General features: G+C 47.6%; 1 protein-coding gene across 1 annotated transcript in view; it reads left to right on the plus strand.

Moving 5' to 3' along the window:
• Positions 1-5,295, plus strand: part of FLT3 (fms related receptor tyrosine kinase 3) — a 43,765-nt gene extending 38,470 nt beyond the window's left edge. Inside the window, exons 19-24 of the mRNA XM_014263290.2 lie at positions 174-298; positions 655-777; positions 1,399-1,510; positions 1,593-1,692; positions 3,019-3,124; positions 3,844-5,295. Of these exons, the coding sequence (XP_014118765.2) occupies positions 174-298; positions 655-777; positions 1,399-1,510; positions 1,593-1,692; positions 3,019-3,124; positions 3,844-3,969 (692 nt within the window). The 3' untranslated portion in view covers positions 3,970-5,295. The remainder of the gene's footprint in view (positions 1-173; positions 299-654; positions 778-1,398; positions 1,511-1,592; positions 1,693-3,018; positions 3,125-3,843) is intronic.
• Positions 5,296-12,034: the final 6,739 nt, after the last annotated feature.

Consider the following 12,034-nt stretch of genomic DNA (forward strand, 5'->3'; position numbering starts at 1 on the left):
TGAATAAGAAAATACTAGCCTTTATTTTGTATCTGAGTGAAGGATAAAAATGGTGGACACTCTTTGTGATGTTGCTCTTGGTAGGAGCATGTGAAAATCCTTACAGCAGTCAGCAGAATTAATCAGAGTGAGGAAGTCCATGGAAAACTGATACTTTTTGTTATTTTGTGCAGATAAAATTAAGGATGCAAGCACACAGGTGGATGAAGAAGAGGATTTTAATGTGCTCACTTTTGAAGACCTTCTTTGCTTCTCTTATCAAGTTGCCAAAGGAATGGAATTTCTTGAGTCCAAATCGGTATGGTGAAGGGTAGCAAAGTTTTCAGATAGAAAAGATGCTAAAAAAAGGTCAATCTATAAAAGACAGGTTGAAGAACAGAGCCACTCAGTGGCAAGCTTGAACTATACCTCCTTCCCTAGCTTAACAGCGAAGACTGGGTTGCACTTTTAGGCAGCACCCTGAGTAAGAAACAACTGCTTGGCACATTTATGCTTGATCTGGCCCTGCCTCTTTGCCACCAGCAACCAGGGAGTGTCCAGCTTGGCCGTTCACCAAACTATTTAAGTGGAAAGAGGTGCCAGCTCAGAGAGTAAGGGATAGTCCACCTCTGATACCAAATGCTGTAAAGGGTTAATCCTTCTTTTCCTTCTAAGTGCATTCACAGAGACCTCGCTGCCCGGAACATACTGGTGACCCATGGGAAAGTGGTGAAAATATGTGATTTTGGCCTTGCCAGAGATGTAATGAACGACTCCAACTACATCGTCAGGGGCAGTGTAAGTTCATGAGGGCTCTCTGGTTTTTACACCATTGTAAGAATTCAAAGAAACTAAAGAAAAGTTTTAAATTTGTGCATATCTGTGTGGGCAATGCAGAAATCTCAGTTTTTCCTGCCCTAGGCAAAAACAAATCCTTAGATTATAATTAAACTAATCAAGCTTGTTCTGTAAATGAAATGGTACCCGTGCTTTTTCTAAAACACCCATCTATGGAAGCACTGGGAGTTGTTTACTGTTATGGGCAATAACAGTGTAGGACAACAGCATATGTGTGTGGGTGTACCAGATCCTCTGGCTTTATGAAGAAGTACAGTGTGGACATCTCCATCTGGGCCACTCTTCGCTTGAAGTCAGAAGAAGGAAGGTGGCTCTTCCAGGACTGAGCTCATCTCTTCCTTAAATAGTCATCTGAAATGGATGAGATGAATTGGCTCTTTAGAAGTGTCTGTTTCTCTCTGCAATGGGAATGTCCAGGGACTGTTGACAGAGACACAGCTTTGCACACAGCAAACCTGAATCTATCGTGCTGGTATTAAGAAGCACAGTGAGTCACCTAGAAAGACTGTGTCACAGCCTGTGTCACAGCATGACCTGGCCTCCATCCCCCTGTCTGCACAGGCTCGATTGCCAGTCAAATGGATGGCTCCAGAAAGCTTGTTCGAGGGGACATACACGATGAAGAGTGATGTCTGGTCGTATGGGATACTGCTGTGGGAAATATTCTCCTTGGGTATGTTTTGCAATGGTACAAAGAGAGGGGTTTGGTTTTGGCAGCTTCTGAATTAACACATATTCTCCAACCATTTCCACAGGTGTAAATCCTTACCCTGGTATTCAGGTTGACACAAATTTCTACAAGTTAATACAAAGTGGATTTAAAATGGACCAACCATACTATGCTACAAAAGATGTGTAAGTGTATTTCCAAGTGATGCACAGCATGAGAATTTATACTTACTAAGTCACTGTCTGAATGACCTTTTATTTATTGTACACTATATCTCACCCAAAATTAGTTGCAAAACATGAGATCTTCCTCTAAATCTAACAAAGGCTGCCTGATCCTGCTCATTTTGTTCTAAAACAGAAATGATCAACACTAAAGGTTATGTGTATTTGACGGGACTAAGTCATTGTATTTATTTAGTTGTGCCCTCTTTCCCCAGGGAACTTCTTATTCTCTCACTACAGGTTTCCCCCCTTCTTTTTCCTTTTGTTTTTTCTCTTTTTTCTTTCCTTTTATTTTTTTCCCCCAAAAAGCTATGTTTTCCCATATTAACTAAATTTTTGGTGGGTCCTTTCCTAAATTTTCTTTTTTTAATCGAGGTTTACCAGCTTAAACAAGTTTGTTTCAGTCCCAGGTGGCTAAGGATCCTCTTAGATAAATACCCTTCTAAGGAAGAGCTGTGGGGAAGCTAATTCTGTTCTCTCAGCACATTATTTTCAGCCTGTCCCTCTGTGTCTGGGTGGACTCTGCCTAGAGGTGGCCCCCAGGGAACGGGAGAAGAGAAGGTGACAGAGAATTATGAGGTCTGGAACATGGAGGAAAGGGAAGGACTTTGGGTTGGCTGAGCAATTCTGGCAGGCGTTTCATAGATGCTCTAGGGACAGAGTGCCTTGCTATGACACTGCACTGTTCTTATCCTCACCACATAAAGTCTGAAATGGCATTAAAAGTATAGGGAATATGACAGATTGATCCATGAAAGATTATGGATTAAGGAGTGGTTAAATATCAGGGACCCTATTGTCCCAGTAACTTTGCACAGGACTTCAGCAGTCAGGTGCTGCACTGATGCCTGATGAAGTAAAGCTATTTCTAAGGCAGTGTTTACATTTCAGAAAAAAAATGTGATATCAAATTACATTAAAAGACTTGCTGTGAAAAGTTTACATAAGACTACACAGTCCACAAGAAGCAAGTTTAGCCCCAGTGACAGGCAGGCATTGTCTTCCTAACATTTTTTTCTATGGAAGATAGAAAAAAAAGTCATGCCATTACGTGTCATACCACAATGAAGATTTTACTAAGGACTCTGATTAAGTCACTGTAAGATCATTTCACCCTTTATCCTTATCTTTCTGCTTCTTTTCCACTGATGCAACACTGTAATTCAGGCCTCTTTCTATAAAACCATTCAGATCCCCATGATTCCCCATTCAAGTCCTGCAACTCCATGTAGTCACAGAGAGTCCAAGAGCTAGCATGTTTTCTGTGTCATGTCTTTGCTTCTGCAGCTATGCCATGATGCAGTCCTGTTGGGCCCTTGACTCCAGGAAAAGACCCTCTTTTTCTTGCCTGGTTTCCTCTCTGGCCTGTCAGCTGGCTGAGGCAGAAGGACCAGTGAGTAAACACAGGAAGATGAACATGTGAACAATGTCTGGGTTTGGGTTTTTGTGGGGTTTATATGCAGCTCCACAGATCACAATGAGCTGAGGGACAGTCTCCTGACTGAAGTACACAACTCTGTTATAGATACATTGGCCATGGATCTATGTAAGAGCTTGGGGCATACTTTCCTGCCATCAGAAGGAATCCTGGCCTTCCTGTTGAGGATTTCCTTCCTCCCTCCCACTGCCTGCACTGGGTCTCTGCAGAGCTGAAGTCTCTCAGCCTGTGCTGAGGGAGCAGGATTCCCTTGTGCTGCAGTCAGCTTTGGTGATGCTGATAGCTGCCATGGGAGGGGAGCTGAGCATGGGCCAGAGGGTCACGAGGGATCACCATGCCATGTCCTCGCAGATAGAATGTTGTATGTTGTTCTCAGAGGTCAAAATAATAAAGATTATTATTATTATTATTATTATTATTATTATTATTATTATTATTATTATTATTATTATTATTATTATTATTGAGGAAGTCCTGTTCTATCCATACCAGATGTTTATCTCCTCTTCATGGAGGATAAACAATTCCTTTCCAAGTCACCAATTCCTACTTGGGTATCCATTCTGGACTAGATAATCTATTTCTCAGTGCCTGCTTCATGGGGAGAAGAGCAGTTTTCCAAATACAATAAATAATAACAGAAGACATCTTTTATTTCCTCTTCCCAATTCTAGGTTTACCATAATATGAAGAAAACACGCCATTCCAGCATCAAAGCTAAACCAAGTGTAAGCAGGGATGAGGAATCTTTGCTGTCCCCAGCTGTGCTCCAGCATGAAGACCCTCAGGTTGAAAAATAATCTGGGTTGTGGATATGGTCTCAGTATTGTCATAAACTCTGTGTAGGGTGTTTTTTATCAGCTCTAAGAAAAGAGATTGTAACCAATTGCTGCACTGTTTGTATTTCTTGTGGGCCAGTCCATATTTATGTGACTTTTTGAGAAGAAGAAAGAAGGTGTAATTCATTTATTTGAATTCAGCAAACACATCTATAGCAAGATGGGGTTTTTCTGCTGCCTCTCTCCAACTGAGTATCTCTTTTCCTGGTGTTATGTAAGTAGTGCCCAATCAAGGTATTGAATTCATACTGTTTTTGCCACATTGCAAGCAAACATGAGAGATACCCACAATTTTTTTTCATCAATGTTTACAAGCATCAACTACACAGCTAAAGACAGCTGGTGTGATTTCCAGAAGTGCCATTCACATCTTCATCTCTAGATGTCAGTGAGTGTTGGAAAAAAACCCCATTGGTGTCACCAATTTTAGATGTCCACAATCTACAGTTCCATCAGTCTTGTTTCACAAGGAACTCCTTATTTGATTGAGTGTAACTGTCTTACCCTGGACATCTCTAGGGCTGTGAAGTAGCTGATGTGTGTTCAGTTCAGGTGAGTTCGTTTTATCAAGGTTTAGTTACTCATGTGGCCTCTTCTCAGCCAGGCTACATTCTGCAACTGCTGACGAGAGATGGGCACTCAGAGTGAGGGATTCCTTTCTACCTAAAATAAGCACCTAAAGTAACCAGAAGGAGTGATACACCTTCTACCTCCCTGGTCAGGAAAATCCAGGTGGCAGTCTCTAGATGGCAGTCTCCAGTTGGAAGTCTCCCTTCAGATAAGTTACACCTAATTCCATTCATGGGGCTTTGTGTGTTTTAATAGCAAATAAAAAAAAAAAAAAAAAGTTTCATTTTGAAGAAATTATGTTCTGTAATTTAGGAGTGTACTATCATCACTTCACAAAGTCACAGGATTCAGCCAGGGTGTATGAACACTGCTGCACTAAAATGAAAGTATGTCTCTTTAACTTTCTCACTGACTCCCAGGAAAATATCCAGAGGCTTGATGTGTTTTCAGTATAGTTTAAAACACAGCTATTTTCATTATGAGACTTAGGAATTTCTAAATGCAACTTTCATCATGACTAATAGGATACATTTGTCTATATCACGGTGGATCAAGATGAGAATATATTGATTAATAGTTTTTTCCTCTTTTATATTTTACAAGGTTCACTTAACTTCAGTTAGGATTTTTCAGAGGCATGTCTTATAAATTAATAACTGTTTGGAATATGCTATCACAGAAATTGAGCTGCTCTTTACTAACACTGTCTGAAAATAATGTTGCAATACAGTGATAATGATTTGTATATTTTTGTTAATGTTGTTAATAATTACCAATGAATCATCAGATTTTTTTAATCAGATACAAACTGATGAAGAGCAGTTTGGAGATATTAAAACAGAAATCAATTTTAACACTGCATTCTCTGGAAATCATGTATTATTTTTAACATACCCATAACAGTTTGAAAGTGTTCATCTGCAAGATGTCACTGTCCAGGGCTGTTAGCACACAGCCTGCAGCGGCTGGACAGTGCGAGTTGAGTGTCTTGTGCAGACAGGAGTTTTCAGCCTTCAAATTTAGAGGAACCTAATGCTGAACCAGTCACTTCCAAGCCTGTCTGGCCCTAGAAATGTAGCAGATGCGAACTTGGCCCAAAGAGGAGCAGATGGGAATCCCATGTACTTAAAAACATGCCAGGGAGTCGTGTCACATGTTTATCCACAAAACTTGAAAAGAACTGGACATGGATCATCTGGCCCCATCATCCCTTCTGAGCTGAGACTTGGAAATATAAAGGCAAATAGAGAACCTTGGAGCAAGTACAACTTCTCATGATTCACACATGAAAAACAGCTCAGGCAACACAGCACTCCGTGAGGAAGTGCAATCAGGAGGCAATCAGGAGAAAAACCCTCCTGTAAGGGCTGAATGTGTGGGAAGTTGTGCATCTGCTTCTCCACACAGAAGAGATGGATGGAACAAAGCTACAGGAGGTATTGAGTGAAAAATAATTTCTGTTAGGACATTTTCTTTCCAGGATGCTTCCAACACAACTTAGCAAAGTCGTGGTCCACTCCTGAGGCTTGTTCAGAGCCACAGACAGTTCTATTTATGGATCAGCTTCGTGATTCTTGAAGGGAAATTCCCACACTTCTCTCATTAGGATCCAGACCCCTAAGCTGTGTCTCCAGAAGCACGTTGTCAGGAGAAAGTGATGAATTCCTCTGTAGTGAATGGAGAGAGTTAAACTTGTTTGAAGACCTCCAGCAGAGATGCCTTTAGTATAAAGTGGATTCCTTAAGTTAGGCACAGACTGACAGACATTCAGTAATCATTAATCCGGCAAGAAGAACAATAGAAGGGTTGAGGTGAATTAAAAGCACTGAAGGGCAAAGGACGTTTGAGCTCTCCCTCATAGCAGTAACAGAAATAAGAATAAAGATAATTTGACAACCCGAGCTGAAAGACAGGATGGCGCTGGGGAATCTGCCCGAATTTGCTTTCCCTTCTACCTGCAGGAGCGCAGGTGGGAGCCGGGAGCGCTGTGCCGAGCTCTCCCCGCGGGATGCCCGGGATGCTCCCGGGCCGCAGCCGGCGCTAGGTGGAGCTCCGCCACCGCGGCTGCCGGGCGGAGCGTGCCGAGGGGCGCTGGGCGGGGGACAGGGAGCGCGGCTGGCCCCCCTCAGAAGGGGGACTTGGGCCAGCCGCCCTAGCATCTCTGGAGCAGAGCTACGGGAGACCCGGAGAGTACGGCTGGGGATGAGGCTGTCGGTTAAAAGGATTCCATAGCCAAAACCTCGTAGCATCGATAGGACAAGCCCAGTACGAGCACGAACCACTCTGCCCGCCCCTCCTCAGAGAGTTTTACCAAACAAGCATGTCCCTGTGTCACAGGCAGCAGGGACCAAAAATGTAAGAGACCCTTCTCTGTCCCGATCGAGAGACACTGGAGGTACTCCTCCAACACGTCATGCTTTTGGGTTTGGGATGCCTAGGATGGGCTCTGTGGGGTCCCTCTGAGAGAAGCTGGGTCAACCATGTGTTAAACCAGAAAAGAAGAACAGAAGTGACCCTGTCATGCGTGCTAGCAGTGGCTTTTAGTCCACATGTTCATGGGGGCACTGTGAAAGGCAATGAAGAAATCCAAGGTCGTAGCTATTCTAGAGCTATTTGCAGACAGATTGTATTTTAAGAGTCAAAACTTCTGCTGGAAATTATTTCAGGGACAAAAGAATCAAAGTACACTGAAGATGAGTGGCTTCCCATGGAGCTGGATACACCAAACCTCAGCCCCCTTCTCCCAGACACAGAATGAAATCTCAGTGGGCTCAGGCTTCCCATTCTGCCACATTCCCTCCTGCGTCATTGGCTAATTAATTAAATCATGCAAAGAAAAGCAGCTTTTTAAAAAAATGGCACAGAAAGACCCACACAGATCTGTGGTTGAGAAAGCCTCAAATGGCTTCAGAAAGAGCTGGAACTTGAGCCCATCTCCTTCTCACCCTTGGTGAGCATCCCAGCACTGTGGAATGGCCCCAGCAGGAGCTCTTCCAGGTAGGTTGTCTGAGACCTGGGCTGGATTCATGCTTCCTGAAATGCACTGTAATGAGAAAAATAGTGCAGCTGCTTAGGGTAGGGATCCTGCCTTATAGGTCACTGACAGATGAAAATGTTTAAGGCTGTGCCAGAAAACTGATAGAGCAACACTCCTAGAAGTGTGGGTGCCCTGGGGCACAGTCTGGCTCAGATCTCAGATGAGAAGGAATTCTGAAAACCTGCTTGTGGAGAGAGATGGAAAAGTGGCAGTGCTCCCGTGGTCGCCTCCACTCAGGCACATAGACTGGTGTGGGATCCAGTCCATTTAATACTTAATTTAATGCTTAATTTAATGCTTAGCTGGGGTGAAAACAGACAGGAGATCCTGACAGGGACCCACTCCTGCTGCCATGTATTGCCTACACCTACTCGCAGTCCTTTGTGCCACAGCTAAGCTCTGACACTTAGTTTTGGTGCCCAGAGAAGCCTCTTGCCAGGTGCACTAGGGTTCCTCTCCATGCTCTATGCATCTTCTGGCAGAAGAAAGCACAGAAGTTACTTCTAATGGCAGCCCTCCAGTCCCACCAGTGCCGTGACTGCCCCCTGTTCAGAGGAGGCTTGGAGGCATCAGATCATAAAAAGAAAGAGATGCCTAGGTCTAGTTTCCAACATACTTCTCTTGGAGAAGTGACTACGTGATGTGCACTGGGTTCTCCTTTGGAAAAGCCTCCTGTGTGTAGGGCTGCCCTTGGTGAGGAGGCTAAACTGAGGCAGGGCTGGGCTGGTCCCTGGCAGCTGAGTCATGGAGAAGAGCCTGGGGGAAGGGAGTGTGGGCCACAGCTGGGAAGCTGGCTCTGGATCTGCCTGGCCCTACCTTCAGCTCCTTTTGGGGCTTCTTTTCAGGCCAGAAAAAAAATGTAATGAGACTCCTTTTCCCTTTCAGGAACTAGAATAAAATAGCTGAGAGCAAATGTGAGATGGGGGAGAGCAATCAGGTACCAATTTATCCTTGGAGCCAGAAGGGCTGTTTTGGGTTAGAGAGTAAAGGTTTGTCTGGGGAGAAAGATGAGTCTTCCTCTGCCTTCCTACAGCCCCATCCTAAGGAAAAGTTCCATGTGGGAGCCTTGGCCTGCTCCCTGACAGGCCAAAGAAGTGCTTGACACATCTCTGCTTTGGATTCCTGCATTTGCTAGCACAAAATATGATCCAAAAAGCACCATGGCCCTTCAGGGATGTGTAAAATTATGGTCTTGCAAACAACAAACCACCTACATGGGTCAGCAACACCCTGTGCCTCTGCTCACTGAAGGGGTTTGTAGGATTGGGCTTGCCAAGGAGCGCAAGGCTGAGGGAGACAGTGGTGTGGGGCAATAGCTTCTTGCCATGGAAGGGCCTGGAGAAGAGGGAACGGTGGGGAAAAGTCAGCAAGACTAGCACGTGTTGTGGAGATGGGGATAACACACCCAAGGGGCATGCATCATCTCCCTGCTAAGGTTTCAGAGCTGGGAAATATAGAAAATTAATCTCTGAGGAAAGCGGTGAGGGCATCAGCCTTGAGATTGCCCTTGGGAGGGGGAGATAGCACGGGGGCAGGCACGCTGGTGGTAAATGCGTGCAAACCATTTTACAGCTCAGACTCGGTGTTTTGCTCGGCACGGGAGATGACACTCGTGTTAGCGGCTCCATCCCACCAGCTTGCAGTTTCCCGGGGAGTGACGTGGCTCTAGGCGAGGACGGGGAGACCGAGAGGCAACCTCAGCCTCGCTCTCCCGTGCCGGTCGTGCCGCCCCGCAAAGCCGAGAGCGGGAGGCTGGGGAGCACCGCGCTGCCGCTGCATCCCGTGCCGGGGGAGATAACAGCGGTCCTGCGTGCCGTGGGGAGCGTCCGTGGGTGGGCGGGGGAGTTCTCGGGGGGCAGGGGTGATGACAACAGAGCCCTGGGCTCCCCCAGAGGGCCAGAGGGACCGCCCCCGCCCGTCGGGGCCGTGCTGCGGGTGCGCACTGCCCGGTGACTCACGGCTCCCGTGACCGGACCGGGTCCCGGCCGTCCCAGGAGGATCATGCCAGCAGGGCCCGGGCACAAGGGCTCTGCGGGCATCCGGGGAGCCCTGGTACGGCCTTCTTCCTCTGTGACATTTAAAAACGATAAAATAAGGTAAAGTCAAGTAAAGAAATTAAATCCAACCAAGGCTTTTTCTTGGTCAGCAGAGGCGTGCCAGCCACTGGATCTGGGAGGTTGAGGACACCCTCACCAGCCTCTGGCTGCAGAAATCTGCGGTGTATCATACGACTTTTTTTCCTTCTCTGTTTACGTTCCTGTTTCCTGAAGCGAAACAGGGCCATGTGAACTCAGGCCTGGCAGCACCTGTGCAAAGAGGCAGGGCTGGCCGGGGCCGCAGGGCCGGCCCGTGGCGGTGCTGGTGCGGGGCGGCTGTGCCCCGGACAGGCACCAGGTGCCACCTTCCCTCCCCGCCTGCTTTCTTCCCAGCAACGCCAATCCGCTCGGGAGCGAGCGCTCAGCATCTAACCCCCTCCTAGAGGCATGTGCTTAAACGAGTATCAACCCCACGATAAAAGTATTGGGTTATTCTGCAAGGTAATCTACATCAAAGCCTCGGGGGCTGCCGGCTTGAAAAGATCCAAGATGTTTTCTAAGTCCTTATCATGTCTGTGCTTAGGGGGAGTCATAAATTCCACAGGTCGGACTAACTAACACACGATTCCTCCTTCCCTTCTCTCTCCATGGCCGCCAAAGGGCTTTCAAGCTGGCTTTTTTTTTTTTTTCTTTACCTTGCAAACAACGCTCCCTGTTCCTTGTCGTTAAGGTGGAGGGAGACGGGAAGATTCCCCCACCCCGAGACTATCTTAAATCACAGAAAAATAAATTATTTAAACCACAAAACAAGTAGAAATAAAGACTGTGAATCTGCATCCCCACAGGGGTCCCGCCGAGTGGGAGCGGTCTGTGGAGGAGGGATCGCGGGGGCTGCACAGCACTCGACCCTTCCCGGAGCTTATGGGGACATCTCTGACCTGCGACGGGAGTCCTCGGGCTGCGATGCTCGACCCCTTTATCCCTCAATCCGCGTCACCCCTGAGGCCCGAGGCGACGATGAGGGTCGGCCCCAAGCGAGGTGTCCGCTCGGGATGCGAGCCCCGCCTGCCCGGGGTGCGAGGGCGCCCTGGCCCCGGCACTGCCCCGCAGCCATGCCGCTGCCCTGGCTCCCCCCGAAATAATGTCGGAAATTATTTTTTTCAGATCAAGCAGTAAGGCTAAGGAAGGAGGAAGGCGGGGAGTCCAGCTTCTGCCTAGCAGGCAGCTCTGGGTGAAATAGCTTTATGGGGAAAATATCGAGGTCAGCGTGGAGAGGCAGCGGCAGATATTTCCCCGGGAATGGTGTCCCCCATCAGGCTCTTGTCAGCGTGAGAGGCGTCGGGTTGCGGTTCCCTGCTCAGGATCTAACGAAATAGGAAAAATGTGGGAGGAAGCAAAGAGGGAGAGATCAGGCCTTCTCCCACGCTCCGGTGTGGGGGTCTGGTCCCAGGGTCCCCACTCCTCTCGGATCTGCAGCTCTGAGCCGGAGCTGGCGGGAAAACCCAAAACGAAAACAGAGAGGGAGCAGGCAGAACGGAGGGGAAAAAAACAGTGAAACCCGGACGAGAGATATGTTCTCTGTCCCCAACCTCCTTGAGAGGTCCCGATAGCTGGGTAGGGTCGAAGAGGAACAAATCATGTGTCAGTCACAACAAAAAGCCCGAAGGGCCGCAAAGGCATCTAGGAGTGGATCGGGATCCCCCTTATTTTAAGACAAGAGTGTCCCGGAGCAGCGTGTCCCCATCCCCAGCAGCCGCCATGGGTCGGGTCTGGGAAACAGTTGCACAGCCGTGGAGGATGCTTGGAAGCATTTATCCGCGGGGAAGCGGGACTCGTCTCCATCACGCCTCCGACCCCGGTTAGGGTACGGCTGGTGGGGCCCCGTCTTCCCAAGTACTCCCCGTAGTGGGGAGGTGAGGCAACTGGGATCACTGTCAGAATGGCAAAGTACCGGAGCAGCGCTCTAGTTGCTATTCCAGGTAATCACGGAGCTGCCTCGGAGCCTTATCCTGTTCCTTCACCGGAGCCCCGAGACTCTCATCTGATCCCACGGCTGATGGTCCCCAGCCCAGCCAGCTCGGGCCTCACCCGCAAAAGCTGCCACCTGTCTGCCAGGGATTCACTGATGGAGCCCTAGACACTGAAGAGGGCTATTTCGGGGTTGATCAGGGTGGTAGCGCGTTTTATTACAATATATCCAGAGTTTTGTCGTTTTAATGGCCCCTTTCTCTGTTTATGGCATCATCAAATTCACATCTGCATAGATCGGCTCTGTCGGTGCTTATCGGGAGAGGCGATTACATTGAAGGGACATAGCATTTCCTTTCCAGAGTGACATTTCAGTCTCCTGCTCAGACAGCGCTGGGAGCTCCAAGCCCCGCTC

The sequence above is a fragment of the Pseudopodoces humilis genome, chromosome 2 (assembly GCF_049639895.1).
Source record: "Pseudopodoces humilis isolate 2021_Gansu_Grassland_sample_001 chromosome 2, ASM4963989v1, whole genome shotgun sequence".
NCBI classification, from domain to species: Eukaryota; Metazoa; Chordata; class Aves; order Passeriformes; family Paridae; genus Pseudopodoces; species Pseudopodoces humilis.